General features: G+C 42.2%; 1 protein-coding gene across 2 annotated transcripts in view; it reads left to right on the forward strand.

Moving 5' to 3' along the window:
• The window catches only part of PHEX (phosphate regulating endopeptidase X-linked), a 211,781-nt gene that overhangs the window by 40,355 nt on the left and 144,635 nt on the right, over window positions 1–26,791 (forward strand). For both annotated transcript variants that reach the window (XM_059157512.1, XM_059157511.1), the window contains exons 6-9: window positions 7,130–7,198; window positions 9,885–10,001; window positions 12,707–12,790; window positions 13,942–14,087. In XM_059157512.1, coding sequence (XP_059013495.1) covers window positions 7,130–7,198; window positions 9,885–10,001; window positions 12,707–12,790; window positions 13,942–14,087 — 416 coding nt within the window. The remainder of the gene's footprint in view (window positions 1–7,129; window positions 7,199–9,884; window positions 10,002–12,706; window positions 12,791–13,941; window positions 14,088–26,791) is intronic.

Here is a 26,791-nt window from a genome sequence, read left to right on the forward strand (position 1 = left end):
CTTTGCTGTGAGTAGGGTGTTGAAGTCCCATACTATTATTGTATGATTGTTGATGTGTTTCTTTGATTTTGTTATTAATTGGTTTATAGATACTAGTATATATTATTATATATTAATATAATGAGGCTCCCATGTTAGGGGCATAGATATTTAAAATTGTTAGATCTTTTTGTTAGACAGACCCTTTAAGTGTGATATAGTGTCCTTCCTCACCTCTTATTATAGTCTTTGGCTTAAAATCTAATTTGTCTATTTTAAGGATTGCCACCCCAGCTTTCTTTTGATGTCCATTAGCATGGTAAATTGTTTTCCACCCCCTCACTTTAAATCTGGAGGTGTCTTCAGGTCTAAAATGAGTTTCTTGCAGAAGGATGTCAATGGCTCTTGTTTTTGTTTGTTTGTTTGTTTTTAGAGATTTTATTTATTTATTTGACAGACAGAGATCACAAGTAGGCAGAGAGGCGGGCAGAGAGAGAGGGGGAAGCAGGCTCCCTGCTGAGCAGAGAGCCTGATGCAGGGCTCGATCCCAGGACCCTGGGGTCAAGACCTGAGCAAAAGGCGGAGGCTTTAACCCACTGAGCCACCTAGGTGCTCTGGTCTAATTTTGTTTTTTGTTTTTTTGTTAATCCATTTTAATACCCTGTGTCTTTTGATTGGGGCATGTAGCCCATTTACATTCAGACTAACTATTGAAAGAGATGAATTTAGTGCCATTGTATTGCCTCTAAGGTGACTGTTCATTGTCTCTGCTCCTTTCTGGTCTGTTACTTTTAGGCTCCCTCTTTGCTTAGAGGACCCCTTTCAATATTTCCTGTAGGGCTGGTTTGGTGCTTGCAAAATTGTTTTAGTTTTTGTTTGTCCTGGAAGCTTTTTATTTCTCCTTCTATTTTCAGTGACAGCCTAGCTGGATATAGAACTCTTGGCTGCATATTTTTTTCCTCCTTTAGTGCTCTAAATATATGATTTCAGTCCTTTCTGGCCTGCCAGGTCTCTGTGGATAGGTCTGCTGCCAATCAGTATTTCTACTTTTGTAGTTTATAGTCTTCTTGTCCTGAGCTGCTTTTAGGATTTTCTTTTTGACTCTGAGCCTTTAAGTTTTACTCTTAGATGATGGAGTATTGACCTATTTTTATTGATTTTGAGGGGGATTCTCTGTACCTCCTGGATTTTGATGCTTGTTCCCTTCACCAAATTAGGGAAATTCTCTACTATAATTTGCTCCAATATACCTTCTGTCCCCTTTCTCTTTCTTCTTCTGGGATACCAATTATTTAATATTATTTTATCTTATGGTATCACTTATCTCTTGAATTTTCTCCTCATGGTCCAGTAGTTGTTTGTCTCTCTTTTTCTCAGCTTCTTTATTGTCCATCATTTGGTCTTCTATATCACTAATTATCTCTTCTGCCTCTTTTAGCCTAGCAGCAAGAGTCTCCATTTTTTATTGCATCTCATTAATAGCTTTTTTTTTTTTAATTTCAACTTGGTTAGATTTTAGTTCTTTTATTTCTCCAGAAAGGAGTTTTTATTTTTCCAGAAAGGGATTCTCTAGTAACTTCTATACTTTTTTCAAGCCTGGCTTGCATCTTTACAGTCATCATTCTGAACTCTAGTTCTGACATCTTACTAATGTCCATATTGATTAGGTCCCCAGCAGTCTATACTGCTTTTTTTTTCTTTTTAGGTTTTTTTTCTGTCTTGTTATTTTGTCCAGAGAAGAACAGATGAATGACATAACAAAATGCTAAAAGGGTAACAACGGCCCCAGAAAAATATACACTAACCAAATTGGAAGAAACCTGAAACCAGGGGGAGAAGAAAGGGGAAAAAATATATGATTAGGCTGGTGAATAGAACAGAGTCACACACTTGATTTTGGGTGTATTTTGGTCTGTTAGAAGAAACTGCCTCCTGGGGTGCCTGGGTGGCTTGGTGGGTTAAAGCCTCTGCCTTCAGTTCGGGTCGTGATCCCAGGGTCCTGGGATCGAGCCCCGCATTGGGCTCTTTGCTCATCAGGGAGCCTGCTTCATCCTCTCTCTCTGCCTGCCTCTCTGCCTACTTGTGATCTCTGTCTGTCAAATAAATAAATGAAATCTTAAAAAAAGAAACTGCCTCCCCAGATTTTAAAGAATAAAAAACATAAATGTTTATAAGTAAGGATAAACATGATGAAGGGATAGCATATGACTATAAGGATGAAAATTAGAAAAGATTTTAGCAAAGGAATTGATAAGATAAGCACTTGGTTGAAAAAAAAAAAGGAGAAAGTATGATCTGGCTGGAGACTACAACAAAGCCATATGCTATATTTATGTTATATTTTAGTATGTTAGAGGAAATTGTATCCCAAAATTTTAAAGAAAGAAAAATTTACATGTCTATAAAAAATATGGTTAAATACAATGAAGGGATAGGATATGACTATAAAAATGGAAATTAAAAAGGATTTTTTAAAAAAGGTATTGATAAGATAAAATAGTTAAGATAGGTTGAAATAGGAAAGAGGAAAAATTTCAAAATATAGAAAAAGAAAATAACGAAAATTAAAAAAATTAAAAATTTAATTTTGAAAGACTAAAGAATCATGGGGAAAAAGGGCAAGAATTCTGTGTTGTTGTATTCCCCTGGCTCTTTGTTCCTCCCTCTTAAGAGAAAGGACTCTCTTTGGGAAGGCACAGCACTGTGGTGATTCCTTTGGGTGAGCAGGTGGTACTTTTGGGTAAAGAAAAAAGGCACCTCTCCAGTGGGCAGAAGCATCACCATGCCAAGGCCAGGCAGTTTGGTGAGCAGGGGTTGCCCAGACCCACCCAGGGTCTTCTGTCAAGCTGCCCTGTGGGGAGATGGCATAGGACTTGTCACAGGCTGAAATGGGAGAAAGGAAATTAAACAAATATAGGAAACAACAGAAGTGAAAGCCCCCAAACATACCTTGCCATGTGGGTTTGGGTTTATTTTATGTAAGGAGATAATAAGAATGAGGACTTTAGGGACAACAACGGACTTGAATATGTGGGATCCTGAAAAAACATTTGGAAGACCAGGTTGTCTAAGTATGTGTTACTGAAACTGACTTTAAGTCATCATTAGTGGCCTGCTTTTTCTCTGACTTTTTAGCAAAATCTGTAAGAATGACAAGGAGAGACCCTCTTGGAAATAAAGTTTCCAAGTTTGCTTTGCCTTTTTTCCCCCTAAATCTTAATTTGGCAGATGTTTCTTTTTGCATTAGTGCTTTGTTTCCTAACCTGAGGTTTGTTGTAGTTAGAGAAAAAAAAATCATCTTTGAGTTCAATATGTTGGATTTCCTAAACACATACTTTATTTTCTACTTGGGATGTTCAGATCATTTGTAAACACAAGGATTAAAAAACCTGCAATAACGCAGTGTCCTAATGTTGGTCTCTTGAGAAAGTCTTTTGCCTCAAGAGTTTGTATGTTTCTAAAGAGATTTAGTTGTCAGACCTTATTCTGTTTGGTGTATTTAAAATGTTTCCTGGAAACCATAATAATGTAGAGGTTGAAAAAAGGTCCAGTAACTTCTCTTGAGTCATCCAAACTTTTACAACAAGTGAATTTAACTTCATTTCTTCAGAGGGAAGCTTTGGCTTTCTTGATGTTGTCTATTTAGTTTCCTTTCCTATGAGACTGAATCTCCAAAGACTGCTCCAAGTTGTCCAGATCTAATTGAAATCCAAAGCATCTTAATCATAATATTGTGTTTCACGATTCTGGCTTACTTAATTTTTGGAAGAAATGGTGGTAGATTGGGAGTTTTAGTAGGATGAAGCCAGGCTGGCTTATGATGTGGTTGTGTGGGGCCAATTAGAGAAGATGGTTGAACACACAATTTAAAGATTTTAGTAATACATGCAGGCAAGATAGATGTTATGAAAATTTCTTTTTTTTCTCTTTGAAAGAAGAGCAGTGTTTTTCTTTGAATTTTCATAACATCACTAACTCTTTTTTTAACCCTATTTATTTATTTATTTGGAATTTCTTTTCAGTGTTCCAAAATTCACTGTTTATGCACCACACCCAGTGCTCCATGCAATATGCCCTCCTTAATACCCACCACCAGGCTCACCCAACCCTCACCCCCCCAAAACCCTCAGTTTGTTCCTCAGAGTCCACAGTTTCTCATGCTTCATCTCCCTCCTCCGATTTCTCCCAACTTCCTTCTACTTTCCATCTCCCCATGCCCTCCGTGTTCTTAACTTGGTCTTTGTAGTATTTGTTGCATATGAAGGAGTTCCTCATGGAAAACTGTGATCCTATACCAATCTTACGTATTAAAGAAAAAAAGAAAATAGTTGAGATACAGTAAAATCAAGAACTAGAATACATAGATAAAAATAATGTAGAGTTACATAAATTAATGATACAGGCATGTAGGATCCAGTTTCTATTCAGTTGCTACTAATTTTTGAGGTGTTACTTAGATTTTGTATGTTCTTAATTTGACTTAACTTTTTTCTGTGTGAATCAGATTTAAATTTAGAAAATCTGCTGTTGGGATTTGTTTTATTCAGTCTCTAGGCAGTTGCTGAAACTCAAGAAAGAACAGCCATAGATTTAGAGAAGATTCTGGAACTTAAAAAATAATACTTATTTTTAAATTTACGTACAATGAAATTAACTTTTTGTGATGCATGTGTCTATAAGGGTTTTTTTTTTTAAAGAATTTTTATTCATTTGAGAAAGTGTGCATGCGTGTGTGTGAGAGCACAGTTTGGGGGAGGGGCCGAGGGAGAAGGAGAAGCAGCCTTCCCACTTAGGAGGGAGCCCAAAGAGAGGGCTGTGTCCCAGGATGCCAGGATCATAACCCGAGCTGAAGGCAGACACTTCACCGACTGAGCCACCCAGGTGCCTCTAGAAGTTTAGACAAGTGCATAGAGTCACACAGCAGTTCCATCACCCCCCCCACAAAATTCCCTCATGTTGCCCCTTTGTAGTTAACCACTTTCCCCATCCTTAAACACTGTTCTCTGTCCCTGTAGTTTTGCCTTTCTCAGAATGTGAGTAAAACTTGCCTGTGTTGTTCCATGTATCAGTAGTTCATTCCTTCTTGTGGCTGAAGACTGCTCCGGAGTGTGTCACAGTTTCTCCTTTCACCAGTTGAAGAGCTTTTGGATTGTTTCCAGTCTTTGGCGATGATGAGTAGAGTTACATGTGGGTTTTTGTGGGAGCATGAAGTTTTTATTTCTCTTAGATAACTCCCTGGGAGTGGGATTGCTAGGTCATATGTAAGTGTATGTTTAACTTTTTAAGAAACTGTCAAATTGGGACGCCTGGGTGGCTCAGTTGGTTAAGTAGCTGCCTTCGGCTCAGGTCATGATCCCAGAGTCCTGGGATCGAGTCCCACATCGGGCTCCTTGCTTGGCGGGGAGCCTGCTTCTCCCTCTGCCTCTGCCTGCCTCTCTGTCTGCCTGTGCTTGCTCTCACTTCTCTCTCTATGACCAAAAAAACAAAACAAAACAAAACAAAAAACTGTCAAATTGGTTTCTCTCTCTCTCTCTCTCTCTCTTTTTTAAAGATTTTATTTATTTTGTTGACAGAGAGAGACACAGCAAGAGAGGGAACACAAGCAGGGGGAGTGGGAGAGGGTGCCCCTCAAACTGGTTTCTGAAGTGGCTTTGCCCTTTTGCGTTCCCACCAGCAGTGTGCGACTGATGCAGTTTTTCTACCTCCTAGACAGCTTTTACATTGTCAGGTTTTGCTTGTTTGTTTGTTTTTGCCATTGTAATGACAGGTAGTGGTATTGTCTTGTTTGTGACTTACATTTTCCCAATTATTAGTGCTGTGAACTTACTTTCCATCTTCATATCTTGGGCGAATTGTCTCTTCAGATCTTTTGCTTGCTTTTAAAAAGGGTTGTTTTCTTACTGTTGCATGTTGAGGGCTCTTTATATATAAATCCTTTTTCATATATGTAGTTTTTAAATATTTTGTCTCTGTCTATAGCTCTTTTTATTTTGACAGTGTCATTCACAGAGCAAAATTTTTTTAATGATGATGCAGTCCAATTTCTTTTTTCTTCTATGGACTGTGATTTTGGTACTATGTCTAATAACTCTGTCTAGGGTCACCTGGGTGGCTCAGTTGGTTAAGTGTCTGACCTTGGCTTCTTAGGTCGTGATTTCAGGGTCCTGAGAGCAAGTCCTGTATTGGGCTCCCTGCTAAGTGGGAAGTCATCTTCTTCTCCCTCTGTGTTCTCTCTCTCTCTCAAGTAAATAAATAAAATCACAAGAGCTCCCCCTGTATTTTCTTCTAGATGTTTCATAGTTTTAAGTTTTACGTTTAGGTCTATGATCCATTTTGAGTTATTTTTTGTGTAAGATGTGAGGTATGGGTCAAGGTCCATTTTTTCTTTTTTTCTGAAAATGGATGTCCAGTTGTTTTAACACATTCTTCAAAAAGACTGTCTTTTCCCCTTTGATTGCCTTTAAGGTGTGAAATTGTTTAATTTGAGAAATTATGCTTTACTTTTCCATAATAACTCCAATTATTTTATTGTCTGATTATTATTTGTATTTTTATCACCTATCCTAAACTTTCCAGAGAGAGTTCTAAATTTTGCAGAGATTTCTCAAAGCGGAATTATTTGATTCCTTTAAAATTAAAAAAAAAATCAATCAATGCAGAACAATATTTTAGGGGTATGGAGGTAGAAAATCTGGATAATCAACTCCTTCTGGATTGGCAATTTTGTAAAATACTGCAGTGTGGAGAATACTGGATCTGGTGACAGGAGACAGTGATTCTCCTCTGAGCTCTGCCCGGCCATGTTACCTTGGAAAAGTCACCTATTTCTTTGGCTTTTGTTTCTCCACAAGCAGGGGGAAAACCAAAGCATCTCTAAGACCTATTTCAGTTCAGATAACTTTGATGCTATTCAGTATTGGTAGAGCCTCAAAAGGGTTAGAATCTATGAAGTAGGGGCCAGTCTCTGATACTTTCTGATTTCTGTCTTTGCTGAACTATGTTTTGCCTGTCGCTCTGAGTGCAGGGAACTGTTTCTGTACTGGTGACAGAGACTCAGACTCTCCCTGGGATGCAGATTCCATGATTATTGTTAAAGTGGTTGGTAAGAATTTCTATTATAAGCAGAATGCTTTCTGCTTTGTTTCAACAGCTGGACCAAGCAACTCTCTCCCTAGCCGTGAGGGAAGACTACTTGGATAATACCACAGAAGCCAAGTCTGTAAGTTTTCCTCATATTCGACACTGTGCCCTGTCAGACTGTTGTTGGGTTCATAAATTGTTCTAAAATCCCTGACTCTTTATTGGAAATGAACAGCGTGACTGTTTAATGACCATGTTGCCAATGCAGGAAGCAGAGGCTTTTTATTCACTCAAACAAATGGCACTCCCTCTCTTTGGGAAGTCTGGACATCAAGGCTCCCTGCCCTCATGATGGAGCCGGGGAGACAGCACACCCAAATGAAGCAACCAAGAAATGAGCCTGCAACCTTTCCTTAGAACTGTAGAGAGCTCACTGTACATTGCAGAAGTAAACTGTGGGATTTTCCTGGGTTCACATAGTCAGTGAGTGGCTCTCAAATCGTATGGCTTAAGAATCACTGGGAACATCCTGTTAAATGTTGATTCTTGGGCTGCAGCCCAGGAGAGGCCCATGTAGGAGACTTGAAGTGGGACCCCGGAATCTGTTTTCTTAACAGATGCCATGGGTTAATCCAAGGTTAATGAGAGCCAGATGGGGGGCGCCTGGGTAGCTGGGAAACCTACTAGTTTCCTGGAGATTGGAGTAGAGTTGCTTCATTCCTGACACTTTAAATTCATTTTGGAAACATGGTTGAATTTCCAAAGGAGTCCCAGACCCAGGGGATCCTTGACTAGGGAGTTCACTGGTTTCTGGGCCAGCCTAAGAATATAAGAACTTAGACTGGGAAGTGTTGGATCCCAAGGAAAGTCCCTGCCCCTTTGCTGATACTAAACCTTGTATCTAGAAGGTTCTAGAGGGCAGGAAGCTAGGTAAGATCTTAGGCAACTTCCTCGGTGAGGACACTCATCAAAGAAGATTGGCATGTTTGTATTGTTCAACAGTGGATAGAAGGAACTTTTGCCAGTCTGCGGGCACCTACCTTTTTTTTGGAGTCACCACTCTATCAGCAACCAGGCTTGAAACCATGTAACCAATCAGTCAAGTCCTGTGGATTCTACTTCCAAAATCTCTGTTCCCTCTGGTCCCCGCTCTGTCTTTACTGCTCTAGGTACTCGATGTTAACTCTCGTCTTGACTACAAGTAGCTTTTAACCGTTACCTCCTCCCCTTTGTTTCACTGCCTCCTTAGCCCCAATGGACAAATTCTCTTCTTAGAGCGTAGCTCTCAGCATGCTTTTTGCTCACATGCTAGGCTCCGAATTCCTTAGAGGGAATCCAAGGCCTCTTCATGACGTGATCCCAGAGCATGTTTGCAGCCTCATTTACTTTGGTTTTTCTCCCAATAAAGGCAGCTTGTGCACCGCACAGGAGGGCTCCTCACTGCTCCTTCCAGTGCTCTATGCTCATTTCTCCAGTCTGCAATTCTTCTCTACTCTTTGAGTTCCCAAACGCTTAGCAGCTTTGTTAAGGAACTGATTTTGGTGTCTCTAACGCTGCAGTTAGTAATTTCATGTTTATTGCCATCACTGGATTACACACTGAGAACCAGACACATGCAGTATGTAATTTTTTCATCTGTGCCCCCCCATAAGCACAGAATGCCTAGCAAGACATCCTCTACATGTGTTAATAGAATAAATAATTTCTTAACTTGAGTTGAGAATTAGAAAGCATTGTTTCTGATTAAGATTATTTGCAGGGCGCCTGGGTGGCTCAGTGGGTTAAGCTGCTGCCTTCGGCTCAGGTCATGATCTCAGGGTCCCGGGATTGAGTCCCGCATGGGGCTCTCTGCTCAGCAGGGAGCCTGCTTCTCTCTCTCTCTCTCTCTCTCTCTGCCTCTCCATCTACTTGTGATCTCTTTCAAAAAAATAAAATCTTAAAAAAAAAAAAGATTATTTGCAAAGCTTGCTTACTGATTAGCAAATATTTATTAAGACCCTGCTATATGCCAAGGACTGTATAAGTTTCGAGGTCATAAGCATAGCAAGAATAGCATATAGAATCAAGATGTAAGGAAATCGTAGTCCCATAGCACAACTGTGCAATAGTTTATGATGTGGTGTATTGAGTTCTCACAAATATGTCTGAAAGGAGAGGTTACCCTCAACAAGATTCTACAGTTTCCACAGAGAAAGTTGCCTCTCCAGTGCCATATGAATAGCCTGAAAATAGGTTTACAAACACTGTATTTGATATTTGCTGGGTTTCTCTTTATCATTCCTCTCTTCTTTCTTTTTTCCCTGAGTAGTGAGGAGAACTTTCTAAAATCCATACAAAACTGAAGAGACATAGGGCTGCAATCACTGGTCCTTTATTGCTTAGTGTGAAGTTGGATACATTGAGCTGGAAGAGAATCAATCAGTTTCCACTAGTCTTCATGGATAATTCCTCCTGCTTTTAGCACCTCTTCTTTCCCATTATTTTATTAAAACCTCATTGCCTGGAAAGAGGAGTCTGACCTTTAACTTTCCATTCTGGGCTTATTTGGAGATGTTTCATGTATCTATAATATCACTGGTTGCCAGAAAACTAGTTCCCTTGATCCTTGGTGGCTGGTGTCTTTGTCTCTCATGGAAGCAGCCCCCCCGTAGCTGCCACTCTTCTTTGTCCCAAAGTGGTTGGTGGATGGTTCGTTTTGCCCCATGCCTGAGTATAGAGTGATATTGAAGAACATTTACTTCCACCTGCTGTTTTTGCTCTTCTCTGTCCCTGAAACGTACTTTCTAATAGGCTGTCATGGTCACTTGCTTCTTTATCTCTTACAGTATCGGGATGCCCTTTACAAGTTCATGGTGGACACGGCTGTGCTTTTGGGAGCTAATAGCTCCCGAGCGGAGCATGACATGAAGTCAGTGCTTAGACTGGAAATTAAGATAGCCGAGGTAAGTCTTAATGTAAACTCTTTTTTTTCCTTCTCCTTATTTTAAAAGAAGTATACCATAAGTGAAAATATATATAAAAATGACATTCTGTGGCATTGTCCTTTGGGTCCAAGGTAGAGCTCATAGCATCCGCTCTGGAAAGGAACAGGAAGAAGAATCATGACAGAAAGAAGAGCTCTTCTTTCCTTCTGCCTCCCTGCTTTAAGTCCAAGGGCCATATACCCCCCAGCCATGGCCAAAGAACAGCATCTGGGAGATCCTCTGACTACCTTTTCCTGAAAGACTTCTGTGTGGATCCTAGAGAAGAATAGTTAGTTAAGAAATTCATATTGATTTGGCCTGAGTGAAGGTTATTTTTCATTTACCTTTTATACCAGTTCCACTCAGGCTCAGTCTGACCTAAAATCGGGGCTTTGGGAAGTCTGTTCACCCTTCCTAATTCTGGATATACAGTTGGATGAAGAAAGTGTAGAGGACATGCTCGTAAGCATTGTTTAGCGACCATTCTGGTGCTTCCTTGTACCTAACCCTGTTTTTTATTCTTTTCTTGCCCCACTTAAATGTCATTATGGCACATGCTCAGTTCTTTGTAAGTTGCCTTAAGTTCAGGCTCAGGGTAGAGACCCAAGAACAAACTTGAGGGCAAATAATGAGAAATTCTCACAGGTTTAACTTTGTTCAGAACGTAACTTCTTTGGTAGAAGAACCAAAGTGCAAAATCCCTGTCTATTCTTAGGACCAGAGGGAACAAATGAAACCCTTAGTTGGATGTGAGTCCAGGTGTTGCTTGGTTTTGTGCTTGATGAGGTGGTGGGAGGGTGTTGAGGTATGAAGTAGGGATGATTGATAAGGGTCAGGAGGAAGTAGTTTCTCTCAGCTGCAGTGATGTACATGCATACATCGCTCTAAACTCTTACTTGCGGAGCAGAAAGTTCGTTCATGCATGTCACCTTTGAAGGCTGTGTGAACACTGCTGCAGATGTTCTGGAGTCAAAGACCGGGCCTCTGAGCCATGTCTAGAGGCCATCTGGATTCCCTTCCCAGGCAAATAGGAGACCCAGAGCTCTAATTTGGACTGAAGCTCTGGTGTAGCGGGGGGAGGCCTTGCCCTGAGCCAGGGATTTGGACCAAAAAGGGAACTAAAAACAGCTGGGCTGAGGCAAGACTGGGAATTGTTGAGAGGCTAAATGAAGTGACAAATCCATGCGGTGGGGGGGGGGGGGGGGAAACGTAGTTGGCAGGGAGCTGAAAACAGCTCTGAGGCCAAAGGGCTTCAATCTGGGGCTGTGAGCCCTAGTGGGGGAGGGAGGAGTATGGATATTCTCTGAGGCAATGATTCAGATAGAGCCAGGAAGCTTTTTGAAAGATTCATGAACTCTCTCCTGTGGAGGGTGAGGGGGGAGAAGCCGAGGGCACTGAAGCATAGAAAAGAGGGGGCAGATGTCCGTCACTCAGCCCTGTGGGACTTCTGTCTTCAAGAATCTGTGGTGCACGGATTTTTGGCCAGCCGGTAACTCTTACTTCCATGTTTTATACCCCTAGGCCATTCAAAATTAGTGGAACACGTAGTACTAGGGAAACTTCTGAAGCTAGAGAGACAGGACAGCCTAGCCAAGCACAAAAACGTCCTTGGAAATATAGCCATGTAAGTGTGCATTTAACCAATACCAGCTAGAGAGAAGTGTTCACAAAGGGAGGGCACACTGATCGAGTGGCCCTTGTGATTGGAGCCAAGTAGAGTTTAATTGGAAAGGCTTGACTGAGAAAATGAATTTGGGCCAAGTCTTGAATTTTAGTTCAAACTGTGGGAGTAGTGATGGTGGATGGGGGTGCCCGGGTAGGAGAGTCCTGTGTGAGGTGTGAGGTAGAAGGCGGCAAGTTTAATGCAAGGGAGCCAGAGGATGGAGGACCTTAAGAGCACGGTGTGGTTTAGGACTATGAGGAGCTCCTTCCTGTCCACAGAAGTGATTAAGATGGCCCTTGAGGAAGATAATCATTGCTACTTTTCTTTGATTCAACACAGCTTAGATTTGGTGTTGGCACAGTGGCCAGGAGCACGAGTATTAGGAATAGAAAGTGTCAAGAGTGAAGGTTGGAGATACAGACTTGCAAATATGTGTTTGAGTGGTAACTGAACTCATTCCTCGAGCAGTGGTGACAGGGGTGGGTCTCAAGGTCGGAGAAAGCAGAGGGAAGAGGGAAGGGGAGGTAATGTGATGAGCTGTTAACAGAATGATCACAGGTGGCGGCGGTATCCAGGTAGTCTAGTGCTCTTTAGTAAAAATGTGTCCCAAGGAATGAGGGATGGCCTGTGGTTCATGAGCGCTTTGGGTCCTTTTCTGGATCCCACAGGTGGAGGTGGAGTGTTTGTCTCAGTTGCGTAATCTCAGTTTGGCTGTCAGACCTGCGCCAGGAATAGACTTTTATCCATCCACATTAGAGGTGAGGAATGGATTTAGGAAGTTATTTTTGGATTGAGGGCAGTGTTTCACACTGAACGGGACAGGAAAGATTCTTTTTATTATCTTCATGTTAATTTTGCCTGAAGTGATGGCTTTTTTTCCCCTCTCTCTCCCAAGTGGAGCACTGCACCAAAATCTTGAAAAGCTTTATGATACTCGGCAGATGTTTTGGCACATGTAGAACGTGGTCATGCATCAAGAAATGGTTCATTTGAAAAAATAACCGAAGTCTCTTTCCAACAGATAATGATTCCACATGAAAACCGAACCAGCGAGGCCATGTACAACAAAATGAACATTTCCCAGCTGAGTGCTATGATTCCCCAGGTTGGTGAAAATGATCTAGGAAATGTTATCTTAACTGGTCATTTTACAAGCGATTGTACATCCTCTGTGTATGAGTTTTTGCCTTTGTGAAACCTACCATCAGTCTTAGTGGTTATCATCATGTTCGTGAGTCACCACCTAAAATATCCCCTGCCGGTGCATTAGGGTGCTTCCTCCTGTGGGGAACAGAAAACCTTTCCAAGAGTGGCTTAAAAACTTAAAGCCCATTTTCTTACATGACCGAGGTCTAGACGGAGGTGGTTGTTGGTGTTGCTTTTGCTGTTGCACAGTGTTGTCAAAGAACCACGTTTGTTCTTTCCACTCAGCTCTCCTTAGTGTGCCGGCTTCTTGACCTCCCGTTTGATGACTCAGGCTTTCGAGGTGGCTACGGTAGCTCCGCATATCACGTCTGCCATCAGCCAGCAAGAAAGGGGAAGGGCCAGTGATAGGTTTCTCTGTTTTACCAGGAAAAAATACCAAAGCCTTTCCAGCATATTCCCAGATGTCTTCCCTTTGTGTCTTAAGTAGGACTGGGGCCTGTGGCCATCCCTGCTTACAGGGGAGGCTGCGACTGAGTAACTGGTTTTCCAGTTCAGTAGTGGATGCAGGCAAGGGAGGTTAAAAAAAAAAAAAAAAAGGCTGGAAATGACTTTTGGGGTCGCCAGCTACAAATGCCCAGAGAGTCATGCTCTGGAGGGGACACATATTGTTTTCCTAGTTCCCCCCTGCATAAGTAAAGCTGCCCCAGAGGGGAGACCAGTAGCGTAGCCTGGCCTGAAGCATCCGTGTGTATCCTTGAGTGAAGAGTGCTGTGGGCTGGCGGGGTGTGAGGGCCAGCGGGAGAGGGAGAGGAGTGGGGGGGGGGAAGCATTGGGGGGGGCGGGGAGGAGCGTGGGGGGAAGGGAAAGGGCGGGAATGTGCTGTCTTCGGGCGGATGGTACAGAACGCACGGGAAGTGTGTGATACAGGCGGTAGGTCTGGGTAGCCTGTGACCAGAAGTTTCTTTTCTAGAGCTGAGCAGTTACATCTCTAACTATTTGGTCAGAAATGACAGGCCGTGGAGCATGTTCAGTCAGCTGTCTTTGCCCTTCTCCTTGCTTACTGCCCGGCAGATGTCCCCTCACTCTGTGTTTTTCTGTCTCTCTCCTCAGTTTGACTGGCTGGGCTACATCAAGAAGGTCATCGATGTGAAACTCTACCCCGGCCTAAAAGACATTAGCCCCTCAGAGAACGTGGTCGTCCGTGTCCCGCAGTACTTTAAGGATTTGTTTAGGATATTGGGCTCTGAGAGGAAGAAGTAAGAGCTTTCTTGTGTATTTTACCATGACTTCTGTTTTTCCTTTTAAATTATCAGGCCGTCCCTCTCCCATCCTTGGAGTCCTGTTGTTAAAGAAAGTTACCTCAAAAGAGTTTTAGGGAAAATGGTGGTGCCCTTTGTGACAAATTGGCCCCAAACATAGTCTGGTGTCATTTATTTGCTATGATAGCAGCAGATACACAATGTTTCTGCCCCTTATTTTTGGCCTTTCTCCGTATTTTTCTCTCTGAAAGCCTCAATTGTTTCCTACTTTTAGGAACTACTTATGTAATGATGTTATTTTCTGAGATTTCTATACGAGCATCTCTTTTTTTTCCAGTTCATTCTTGGCCCTTGGCTGCTTTTTTTCCTGCTTTCTTTTCAGCAGTAAGTCACTTTGTTGCAATATAGGGAAGGACCTGTGTTGAATAAGAGTACTCTGAGAGCTGTAGAAAAATTGCACTGATGAAATAACTTCAGGAACTGTCTGGTTTTTCTTATTTCATATGTATTTTAAAGGCTTTATCTATTTATTTGAGAGAGAGAGAGCACGCGTGTGTGGCATGGGGGCGCGGTGGTGAGGAGCAGAGGGAGGGAGACAAGCAGACTCTGCGCAGAACATGACCACACGGCAGGGCTCAATCCCACGACCCTGAGATCAGGACCTGAGCCAGAATCAAGAGTGGGACACAGTGGACAATTAACTGCTTAACCTTAACTGGCTGAGCCACCCAGGCACCTTGGTTATTCTTATTTTACTTATTTATTATTATTTTGTAAAGATTTTATTTATTTATTTGATATATATAGAGAGAGAATGAGAGAGAGAAATAGAGCAGGAGCAGGGGGAGAGACAGAGGGAGAAGCAGACTCCCCGCTGAGCAGGGAGCCCCAGTGCAGGGCGCAATCCTGGGACTCTGGGATCATGACCTGAGCCAAACAGCAGACGCTCAATTGACTGAGCCACCCAGGTGCCCCGTGGTTTTTCATATTTTAAAGAATGTTTTAGAATTGGTTGCTTTCCTACTTTAGCGCTATAGACAAGAAGATCCTTAAAATGTCCATGAAAGAGAATTTTACATCTTCCTGAAGCTCTTCAGATTTGACTACAGAAGATGAAGCACAGCAAGGTCAAGTAGATTTGCAAAGGCAGTTTCCTAAGCTAGTTGCCAGACCACAATTAAAAATCGTATTTTCTTATTTGGACTTAGGGCTGTCTTACCAGGAATTATGTAAAAAGAAAAAAAAAAAGATGCCTGCAGAAGTCCTAGGAATAAAATTTAGCTTCCATCCCTACCTAAGGAAACACTTAAACACCTTTGAAGAGCTCCTTTTCCTTTTAAGATGATATTTTATGATAAAAGCAGTATGTGTTCATTGAGGAAAGCATACAGAAAAGGGAGAGAAGAAATGATAAATTTACTTAAAATTCTACCATTTAGAGATAAGCAGCGATTCGATACAAATTTTCTAAGTGAAAATTGAATCTAGAGGTAGGTTAGTGGATGTGTGGGGGAGAGCCTTGCCCTTCAAAGTGTGCTCTGTGCCAGTATTACACTATGTGGTAACTAGAATTTAAATTAAAAAAAAAAAAAAACACGAAAAAAACAAAGTGTGCTCTGTAGACCAGTAATGCCAGCAGTATCACCTCAGACCCTTGGTGGAAATATTGAATCCAAGGCCCCTCCTCCATAGAGGCGGGAACAGCAGTTCTGGGGTGAGGCCCTGGAATCTGAATTTTAACAAGCACCCCTGGAGAATCTTTCATTTAGTGCTTTTGGGGGGAATCACTGGGTTTGAAGACCGATTCATGTTAAACACCATTATGCCTAACAGTTTCCTTTGATCTTTTAAAAATATTGTTGTTCCCACTTTATAGATGAGGAAACTGAGGTAAAGTGACTTCTGCAGGACAGACTTTGAAGAGGGGGTAGAACTGAGAGTCTAAATTGGTCGCCCTCATTTCTACATCCTGCCTCTGGCACACAAGTCGCTGTATTGAAAAGAGACCCTTTGCAGACCGTTCGCTGCTAGTTTTGCCGATAGTCGGTTCCCCTAGCGTTGCCTGGGTTCCAGGGTTCCAACCTATCCAGGGTTGGTCTCAGTGGGTCACGGCCTGACTGTGGCTTCCCCTCTTGTGTCGCGCCCCCTGCTGACCTGGCCGTGTTAGGCTTTTCTTTCGGAAGGAGTGGCTGTGGGGGTGGTGATACTGCCCCCCCCCCCCCCTCCCGGCAGGCTGTGGTGCCAGGCACACACAAAAAAACGGGAGCAACAAGACCCCCCCCCCCCCCCCGCCCCGAGGTGGCGCCAGAGGCTGCACTGGCCCTTGCAGTTCAAGGGAGTAGGCGGTCGGGCCAGGGCCGTTTGGAGGGCTAAGCTGGAGGCTGCCTGTGAGGACAAGGTGTTGGTGTTCAAGGTGGAAAGGGCCTGAAGATGCTGTGATGTGCTGGGTCCTTCACGTTATGCCCGTCTCTTCCTAACTCTGTGTTGAGTGAGCTCATGTGAACAGTTGGAAATGGGAATATTCACACCACGGAAATTGGCAAATGCTACAAATCAAGTTTTTTTTTTTTTTTCTTGGAAAGCCATTTGTGAAACATTTACTAGCACATCACTGTTTGAGAGGTGCTGCAGAGGTCCCTTCCTCTCTGTCCTTCCCTCAGCTCTCCCCCGACTCCTGACTTGCAGATGCCTCAGACAGTTGACCATCTCATTCGGTCTGAGGAGCAAAGTGGGAGGAGGGGAGAGGCTGAGGAAGGATGGGGTTAGAGAGATTTTGCTTGGGGTCTTCCTCTGGGCAAGGCCTGGCCTCATGGAGATCGTCTGCATCAGTACTCTCTCTCTCTCTCTTTCTTTTCTTTCTTTCTTTTTTTCAGCAGGCTGGCTGAAAGCAAACCGTTGGAGATTTATCCAAGCCTCTGATCTTTTCTGTCTTCAGTTTTATTTTAATACAAAGCAAGCACAATGTACATTAAAGTGAGATGATTCTCGTTGGACATATGCTTGCAGAGGCTTGCGTGGAAAATGTGCTGTTATGTGGACCTCTTACAGGGCTCAGTGCTGCTGAGGGTCATCTGGGGCCTTTTGTTCAAAGTAGGACCCATGGAGACCAGTACAGGCCTGGCCTGGCAGCTTGTTAGAAATGCAGAAATCAGGCTCCACTCCAGACCTACTGAATCATCATCTGTCATTTAGTCAGCTCCTCGGGGGGTTCATATACACACTAAAGTTTAAGAAGCACTGATCTGGGATTTAGAAATCCCTGGTTCAGCTGCGTGTGCAGAAAGAGGAGAAGATAGACTTTTCCTGGACCAGTGGTTCTCAAACCTGACAAGCATCAGCACTTCCTGAAGGGCTTGTTAACATAGACTGCTCGGTCCCATCCCGCAGCTGCGATTGATGAGATCTGGGGTGAAGCCTAGGGATTTTCTAGCAAGTTCTCGGCAATGCTGAAGCTGCTGGTCCGGGGACACACTTTGAGGACCTCTGCCTTAGGTGTACGTTTGAGCAGTCTCTAGGTTTTAAGAAGATCCCTTTGGCTTTTGAGAACCTTTAAGAAGAACCTGTTTGGCATTCCTCAGGTAGTTTGACTTAGAGGAGCATACGCCAGCTCTGGAATCTGAAGACCAGATATTAGTTCTGTGTTTGCCACAGACTTGCAAGTCCCTCGAACTCTGACCTTTGTTTTCTTCATCTGATAATGAGGATAATAATAACCGGCTCATCACAGTGCCATGAGGATCAGAAAAGGCACTTAATGAATGCAAACACATACAAGCTGTCACTAATTGACAAGGGGCAGCAAGAGCCTCTGTAAACAACAACAACAACAACAACAAAACAACAAAACTCTTCCCAGTCAGAGGCTTTGGGAAATGAATTCATGTTGCTCTTTTAATGGTGGGTTCTCTCCTGGGTTTTGCTTTCCTCCGCTTTATTTATTGCCATTTGGGGAAATTACCATACTGCTGAAAATGCTTTTTGGAAAAAAAAAAAGATATTATGTGTTATTTTCAAGGACTGTTGCTGAATATGATGTTTATTTTGTTTTTTTGTTTTTTTGTTTTTGATATATCTGAGCATTAAGTGGCAGTGATTCGGTCATTACTGTTGGATCTGTTTCTGGCCTGGTGATATTAGCACTCTGAAGCCTGGCTCCCCAGCGTTCTGTCGGCGTATTTATAACCCACCGGAGCAGCTCATCAGCGCCATTGTCTTGCTGTGCGAGCTTCCCTGCATTCCATCTTCCAGCTCTCAGAGGGCTTGTTTTGCTGTCCTCTTAGCAATGCCTTGCCCATGAAGGCCTCACACACTGTTCTTTCTTCGGACAAAGCATTTGGGGTCTTTTGACTGGCCAGGAAATCTGTGCTGAATTAGAGGCATTAATTTATCACCGTATGGCCTGGGGAAAAGCACAGAGCCCTTGGGGTTAGACCCACTTCCGTCTGGTGTAGACTCCATCGCTTATTACGCCGGGTCTCCAACTTGTTTGCATACTGAACTTAGCTGGGAGAAATTTAAACACAGTGTTTATGCTGGATCCTACCCTAGAGATTCTGATGTTGTTGCTCTGGAGTGGCCTGGGCATTTATCTGGACTTCTTAAACACCTCATGTGATCCTAGCAAGTTGGAGGTGCACTGACTATGCGGTCACGAGGAGTCCCTTAATGGTTCGGGGCCTCGAGTTTCTTTGTGTGTGAGACGGGCCCAGTAACACCTCCCCTGTAGTGGGGGCGCCCACACTCCTCCAACCCCAGCATACGTGCCCCGCACTGCCTCTTCCGCCACCCACTGTCGGCCACTGCCGTCGGGCCCATCCTACCAGCATCCCCAGGGAGCCTGGCTTATCACTGTGCCCTTGAGGAAATAGCTTCTAAACCCCTGGAAGTGTGTCTCCTGGCCATAGACCGTTTTCTAATCTGCACCCGTTGTCCCACCACACCTTTCAAACCTGGGAGGCCATATTTTAAGGTGGAAGAACATACTGACCTTGTGTCCCAGGCTCGCCTCCTTTGGCACTCCAGACACTGGGCTCTGTTAGCTACCTGCATTGTCTTCTCTGGGGCAGAACTTTCTGCGTATCTCTGTGAGTGATGACCCTGCTCGCCATCTTCTCCAGTAAATAAGCTATTGCTGATTAGCTTGTCCGGAGTTCATATTCCTGCCTCACACTCCTAAACCTTCCATTCTTTAGGCCTGGCTCCAATCTTGTTCCTCTCATGAGGCTGAATCTTATACCTCAGTCTGGGGTATGCTTCTTCTGGTGAAGTGTCCGGCATGTGCGTCTGGGTGCTAGGGTCCGCCACGTCGTTAAGTATGTACTTAACCTTAACCTTGTTTCTCCTGTTCAGCTCAAAGCTCCAAGGAGATCAAGGACTGTATCTTTCTCACCTTTCCATCTCCCCAGCACCTAGAACTAGTAGCACATATCTAGGTGGTCAAGATGTGCTGAATGAGTGAAAGAAAGTACTTATACTTCCTTTCGCGCACCTAAAATATATTTCTTCAAGTAAAAAACCCAATTATATGAGCAAATGGAAATCTGAAGTTCTGTGTGCCCCAGCGAGCCCCTTCACTCTCTGAATGTAGGTGCCAGATTCCTATTTCTTTATTGTATTCAGGGCATCTGGAATGATGGTTGGCCAACGGGAAGTGCTCAGCAAGCACTTCTTGCTCAAGAATACAAATGTGAACTGAGAAGATCCAAAGGAGTGAACTGCAACTACATATTTACCATAGTAGGCTGAAACGTAGTAGGCTGGATGTCGCTGCTGAGAGTGTTGTCTCTGAGGGGGAAGTATGCATACCTCAGCGTGGTCCACTGGGTCTGAGAAGAAAATTAGAGAATTTTTGTGTATCTTCATTTTTTTTTTCCACTGAAAAGAGAATTAGGCTCAGTTGAGTCCTATATAGATGGTCATGGATCCTTCATTTGATCTGTATGGCGCACATGAGAGGGAGAACACCATCACCCTCACGGGTTTGTCTTCGGTTGGTACATTGAGAAAATAATCTCAAGCCGTTTACTTTATACCTGTATATTTTTTTTTTTTTTTTTTAAAGATTTTTTTATTTATTAATTTGACAGAGAGAAATCACAAGTAGATGGAGAGGCAGCCAGAGAGAGAGAGGGAAGCAGGCTCTCTGCTGAGCAGAGAGCCCGATGCGGGACTCGATCCCAGAACTCTGAGATCATGACCTGAGCCGAAGGCAGCGGCTTAACCCACTGAGCCACCCAGGCGCCCACTTTATACCTGTATATTAATGAATTGTTTCAAGTGGTTTAACCCCCACAGAATGGACAATCAGCTTAAAAAATTCTTGTAGAGAATCAGGAATCAAAGCTATTACTCATAATGTAAGAACAAAGTGAACATCAGGAAAATGGCAGGAGTGAGCCTTCTGCCAGTCTAGTGCGCTATCTTGGTTAGCCAGATGACAAGGTAAGAAACAATGGTGGTTTGGGACGCTTGGGTGGCTCAGTTGGTTAAGCAGCTGCCTTCAGCTCAGGTCATGATCCCAGCGTCCTGGAATCGAGTCCCACATCGGCTCCTTGCTTGGCAGGGAGCCTGCTTCTCCCTCTGCCTCTACCTGCCACTCTGTCTGCCTGTGCTCACTCTTGCTCCTCTCTCTCTGACAAATAAATAAATAAAATATTAAAAAAAAAAAAAAAAAAAAAACAATGGTGGTCTAACCAGATCTGACCAGGATATGTTCAAAATGTTTTGAAATAATCAGGAACATTCTATGAAATAGGATTTGTATCCACTGTTACTGTTGTAGTAACCCAATCCTATGTGGATAATGTGTCTTGAAGAATTAACTAATAGTGTTTGGGCTTTTAAAAATATCTTTGTTTCATTTTATCTTTTGAAACTCCTATTTATGTATTTGTTAAAAGCATTCCTGATATGTTAGTACATTAGTATATCTCTATATAAGTTAAAATAGCTGTACAAATACTGGGTGAATACACTGGAATGTATTTAATTGCCGAGAGTGTACATTCACTGGGTTAGAGTACCATGCAAACGAGAATTGGTTGTTCTGTCTTATTTGATTTTATTTTTAAAGATTTTATTTATTCATTTGACACAGAGAGCGAGGGGGCGCACAAGAGAGAGAGCAGAGTGAGAGGGAGAAGCAGGCTCCCCACCAAGCAGGGAGCCCAGTGTGGGACTCGATCCCAGGATCCTGGGACCATGACCCAAGCTGAAGGCAGCCAGCCACCCAACCAATTGAGCCACCCAGGAGCCCCTCCCCCCTTTAAAAAATTAACATACAATGTATTATTTGTTTCAGGGGTATAGGTCTATGAATCATCAGTCTTACACAGTTCACAGCACTCACCATAGCACACACCCTCCCGAATGTCCATCACCCAGCCACCCTATCCCCTTCCACGCCCCCAGCAGCCCTCAGTTCCTTTCATGAGATTAAGAGTCTTTTATGGTTTGTCTCCCTCCCCAGTCCCATCTTTTTTTTTTTTTTTTTTTTTTTTTTTTTTTTTTTTTTTTTTTCACGTCCCTCAGTTTGGCATGAGGGCATTGGCATTTTTTTTTTTTTTTATTTTTTATTTTTTATAAACATATATTTTTTATATACATATATTTTTATCCCCAGGTCTGTGAATCACCAGGTTTACACACTTCACAGCACTCACCAAATCACATACCCTCCCCAATGTCCATAATCCCACCCCCTTCTCCCCAACCCCCTCCCCCCGGCAACCCTCAGTTTGTTTTGTGAGATTAAGAGTCACTTATGGTTTGTCTCCCTCCCAATCCCATCTTGTTTCATTTATTCTTCTACCCACTTAAGCCTCCATGTTGCATCACCACTTCCTCATATCAGGGAGATCATATGATAGTTGTCTTTCTCTGCTTGACTTATTTCGCTAAGCATGATACGCTCTAGTTCCATCCATGTTGTTGCAAATGGCAAGATTTCATTTCTTTTGATGGCTGCATAGTATTCCATTGTGTATATATACCACATCTTCTTGATCCATTCATCTGTTGATGGACATCTAGGTTCTTTCCATAGTTTGGCTATTGTGGACATTGCTGCTATAAACATTCGGGTGCATGTGTCCCTTTGGATCACTACATTTGTATCTTTAGGGTAAATACCCAATAGTGCAATTGCTGGGTCATAGGGCAGTTCTATTTTCAACATTTTGAGAAACCTCCATGCTGTTTTCCAGAGTGGCTGCACCAGCTTGCATTCCCACCAACAGTGTAGGAGGGTTCCCCTTTCTCCGCATCCTCGCCAGCATCTGTCATTTCCTGACTTGTTGATTTTAGCCATTCTGACTGGTGTGAGGTGATATCTCATTGTGGTTTTGATTTGTATTTCCCTGATGCCAAGTGATATGGAGCACTTTTTCATGTGTCTGTTGGCCATCTGGATGTCTTCTTTGCAGAAATGTCTGTTCATGTCTTCTGCCCATTTCTTGATTGGATTATTTGTTCTTTGGGTGTTGAGTTTGCTAAGTTCTTTATAGATTCTGGACACTAGTCCTTTATCTGATATGTCGTTTGCAAATATCTTCTCCCATTCTGTCAGTTGTCTTTTGATTTTGTTAACTGTTTCCTTTGCTGTGCAAAAGCTTTTGATCTTGATGAAATCCCAGTAGTTCATTTTTTCCCTTGCTTCCCTTGCCTTTTGCGTTGTTCCTAGGAAGATGTTGCTGCGGCAGAGGTCGAAGAGGTTGCTGCCCGTGTTCTCCTCAAGGATTTTGATGGATTCCTTTCGTACATTGAGGTCCTTCATCCATTTTGAGTCTATTTTTGTGTGTGGTGTAAGGAAATGGTCCAATTTCATTTTTCTGCATGTGGCTGTCCAATTTTCCCAGCACCATTTATTGAAAAGGCTGTCTTTTTTCCATTGGACATTCTTTCCTGCTTTGTCGAAGATTAGTTGACCATAGAGTTGAGGGTCTATTTCTGGGCTCTCTATTCTGTTCCATTGATCTATGTGTCTGTTTTTGTGCCAGTACCATGCTGTCTTGATGATGACAGCTTTGTAATAGAGCTTGAAGTCCGGAATTGTGATGCCACCAACGTTGGCTTTCTTTTTCAATATCCCTTTGGCTATTCGAGGTCTTTTCTGGTTCCATATAAATTTTAGAATTATTTGTTCCATTTCTTTGAAAAAGATGGATGGTACTTTGATAGGAATTGCATTAAATGTGTAGATTGCTTTAGGTAGCATAGACATTTTCACAATATTTATTCTTCCAATCCAGGAGCATGGAACATTTTTCCATTTCTTTGTGTCTTCCTCAATTTCTTTCATGAGTACTTTATAGTTTTCTGAGTATAGATTCTGTGTCTCTTTGGTTAGGTTTATTCCTAGGTATCTTATGGTTTTGGATGCAATTGTGAATGGGATTGACTCCTTAATATCTCTTTCTTCTGTCTTGCTGTTGGTGTAGAGAAATGCAACTGATTTCTGTGCATTGATTTTATATCCTGACACTTTACTGAATTCCTGTATAAGTTCTAGCAGTTTTGGAGTGGAGTCTTTTGGGTTTTCCACATATAGTATCATATCATCTGCGAAGAGTGATAATTTGACTTCTTCTTTGCCGATTTGGATGCCTTTAATTTCCTTTTGTTGTCTGATTGCTGAGGCTAGGACCTCTAGTACGATGTTGAATAGCAGTGGTGATAATGGACATCCCTGCCGTGTTCCTGACCTTAGCGGAAAAGCTTTCAGTTTTTCTCCATTGAGAATGATATTTGCGGTGGGTTTTTCATAGATGGCTTTGATGATATTGAGGTATGTGCCCTCTATCCCTACACTTTGAAGAGTTTTGATCAGGAAGGGATGTTGTACTTTGTCAAATGCTTTTTCAGCATCTATTGAGAGTATCATATGGTTCTTGTTCTTACTTTTATTGATGTGTTGTATCACATTGACTGATTTGCGGATGTTGAACCAACCTTGCAGCCCTGGAATAAATCCCACTTGGTCGTGGTGAATAATCTTTTTAATGTACTGTTGAATCCGATTGGCTAGTATTTTGTTGAGTATTTTCGCATCTGTGTTCATCAAGGATATCGGTCTATAGCTCTCTTTTTTGGTGGGATCCTTGTCTGGTTTTGGGATCAAGGTGATGCTGGCCTCATAAAATGAGTTTGGAAGTTTTCCTTCCATTTCTATTTTTTGGAACAGTTTCAGGAGAATAGGAATTAGTTCTTCTTTAAATGTTTGGTAGAATTCCCCCGGGAAGCCGTCTGGCCCTGGGCTTTTGTTTGTTTGGAGATTTTTAATGACTGTTTCAATCTCCTTACTGGTTATGGGTCTGTTCAGGCTTTCTATTTCTTCATGGTTCAGTTGTGGTAGTTTATATGTTTCTAGGAATGCATCCATTTCTTCCAGATTGTCAAATTTATTGCCGTAGAGTTGCTCATAGTATGTTCTTATAATAGTTTGTATTTCCTTGGTGTTAGTTGTGATCTCTCCTCTTTCATTCATGATTTTATTTATTTGGGTCCTTTCTCTTTTCTTTTTGATAAGTCGGGCCAGGGGTTTATCAATTTTATTAATTCTTTCAAAGAACCAGCTCCTAGTTTCGTTGATTTGTTCTATTGTTTTTTTGGTTTCTATTTCATTGATTTCTGCTCTGATCTTTATGATTTCTCTTCTCCTGCTGGGCTTAGGGTTTCTTTCTTGTTCCTTCTCCAGCTCCTTTAGGTGTAGGGTTAGGTTGTGTACCTGAGACCTTTCTTGTTTCTTGAGAAAGGCTTGTACCGCTATATATTTTCCTCTCAGGACTGCCTTTGTTGTGTCCCACAGATTTTGAACCGTTGTATTTTCATTATCATTTGTTTCCATGATTTTTTTCAATTCTTCTTTAATTTCCCGGTTGACCCATTCATTCTTTAGAAGGATACTGTTTAGTCTCCATGTATTTGGGTTCTTTCCAAACTTCCTTTTGTGGTTGAGTTCTAGCTTTAGAGCATTGTGGTCTGAAAATATGCAGGGAATGATCCCAATCTTTTGATACCGGTTGAGTCCTGATTTAGGACCGAGGATGTGATCTATTCTGGAGAATGTACCATGTGCACTAGAGAAGAATGTGTATTCTGTTGCTTTGGGATGAAATATTCTGAATATATCTGTGATGTCCATCTGGTCCAGTGTGTCATTTAAGGCCTTTATTTCCTTGCTGATCTTTTGCTTGGATGACCTGTCCATTTCAGTGAGGGGAATATTAAAGTCCCCTACTATTATTGTATTGTTGTTTATGTGTTTCTTTGATTTTGTTATTAATTGGTTTATATAGTTGGCTGCTCCCACGTTGGGGGCATAGATATTTAAAATTGTTAAATCTTCTTGTTGGACAGACCCTTTGAGTATGATATAGTGTCCTTCCTCATCTCTTATTACAGTCTTTGGCTTAAAATCTAATTGATCTGATATAAGGATTGCCACTCCTGCTTTCTTCTGATGTCCATTAGCATGGTAAATTCTTTTCCACCCCCTCACTTTAAATCTGGAGGTGTCTTCGGGCTTAAAATGTGTTTCTTGGAGGCAACATATAGATGGGTTTTGTTTTTTTATCCATTCTGATACCCTGTGTCTTTTGACAGGGGCATTTAGCCCATTCACATTCAGGGTAACTATTGAGAGATATGAATTTAGTGCCATTGTATTGCCTGTAAGGTGACTGTTACTGTATATGGTCTCTGTTCCTTTCTGATCTACCACTTGTAGGCTCTCTCTTTGCTTAGAGGACCCCTTTCAATATTTCCTGTAGAGCTGGTTTGGTATTTGCAAATTCTTTCAGTTGTTGTTTGTCCTGGAAGCTTTTAATCTCTCCTTCTATTTTCAATGATAGCCTAGCTGGATATAGTATTCTTGGCTGCATGTTTTTCTCGTTTAGTGCTCTGAAAATATCATGCCAGCTCTTTCTGGCCTGCCAGGTCTCTGTGGATAAGTCAGCTGCCAATCTAATATTTTTACCATTGTATGTTACAGACTTCTTTTCCCGGGCTGCTTTCAGGATTTTCTCTTTGTCATTGAGACTTGTAAATTTTACTATTATGTGACGGGGTGTGGGCCTATTCTTATTTATTTTGAGGGGCATTCTCTGAACCTCCTGAATTTTGATGCTTGTTCCCTTTGCCATATTGGGGAAATTCTCCCCAATAATTCTCTCCAGTATACCTTCTGCTCCCCTCTCACTTTCTTCTTCTTCTGGAATCCCAATTATTCTAATGTTGTTTCGTCTTATGGTGTCACTTATTTCTCGAATTCTCCCCTCGTGGTCCAGTAGCTGTTTGTCCCTCTTTTGATCAGCTTCTTTATTCTCTGTCATTTGGTCTTCTATATCACTAATTCTTTCTTCTGCCTCATTTATCCTAGCAGTGAGAGCCTCCATTTTTGATTGCACCTCATTAATAGCTTTTTTGATTTCAACTTGGTTAGATTTTAGTTCTTTTATTTCTCCAGAAAGGGCTTTTATATCTCTCGAGAGGGTTTCTCTAATATCTTCCATGCCTTTTTCGAGCCCGGCTAGAACCTTGAGAATTGTCATTCTGAACTCTAGATCTGACATATTACCGATGTCTGTATTGATTAGGTCCCTAGCCTTCGGTACTGCCTCTTGTTCTTTTTTTTTGTGGTGAATTTTTACGTCTTGTCATTTTGTCCAGATAAGAGTAAATGAAGGGGCAAGTAAAATACTAAA

The sequence above is a fragment of the Mustela lutreola genome, chromosome X (assembly GCF_030435805.1).
Source record: "Mustela lutreola isolate mMusLut2 chromosome X, mMusLut2.pri, whole genome shotgun sequence".
Taxonomy (NCBI): Eukaryota; Metazoa; Chordata; class Mammalia; order Carnivora; family Mustelidae; genus Mustela; species Mustela lutreola.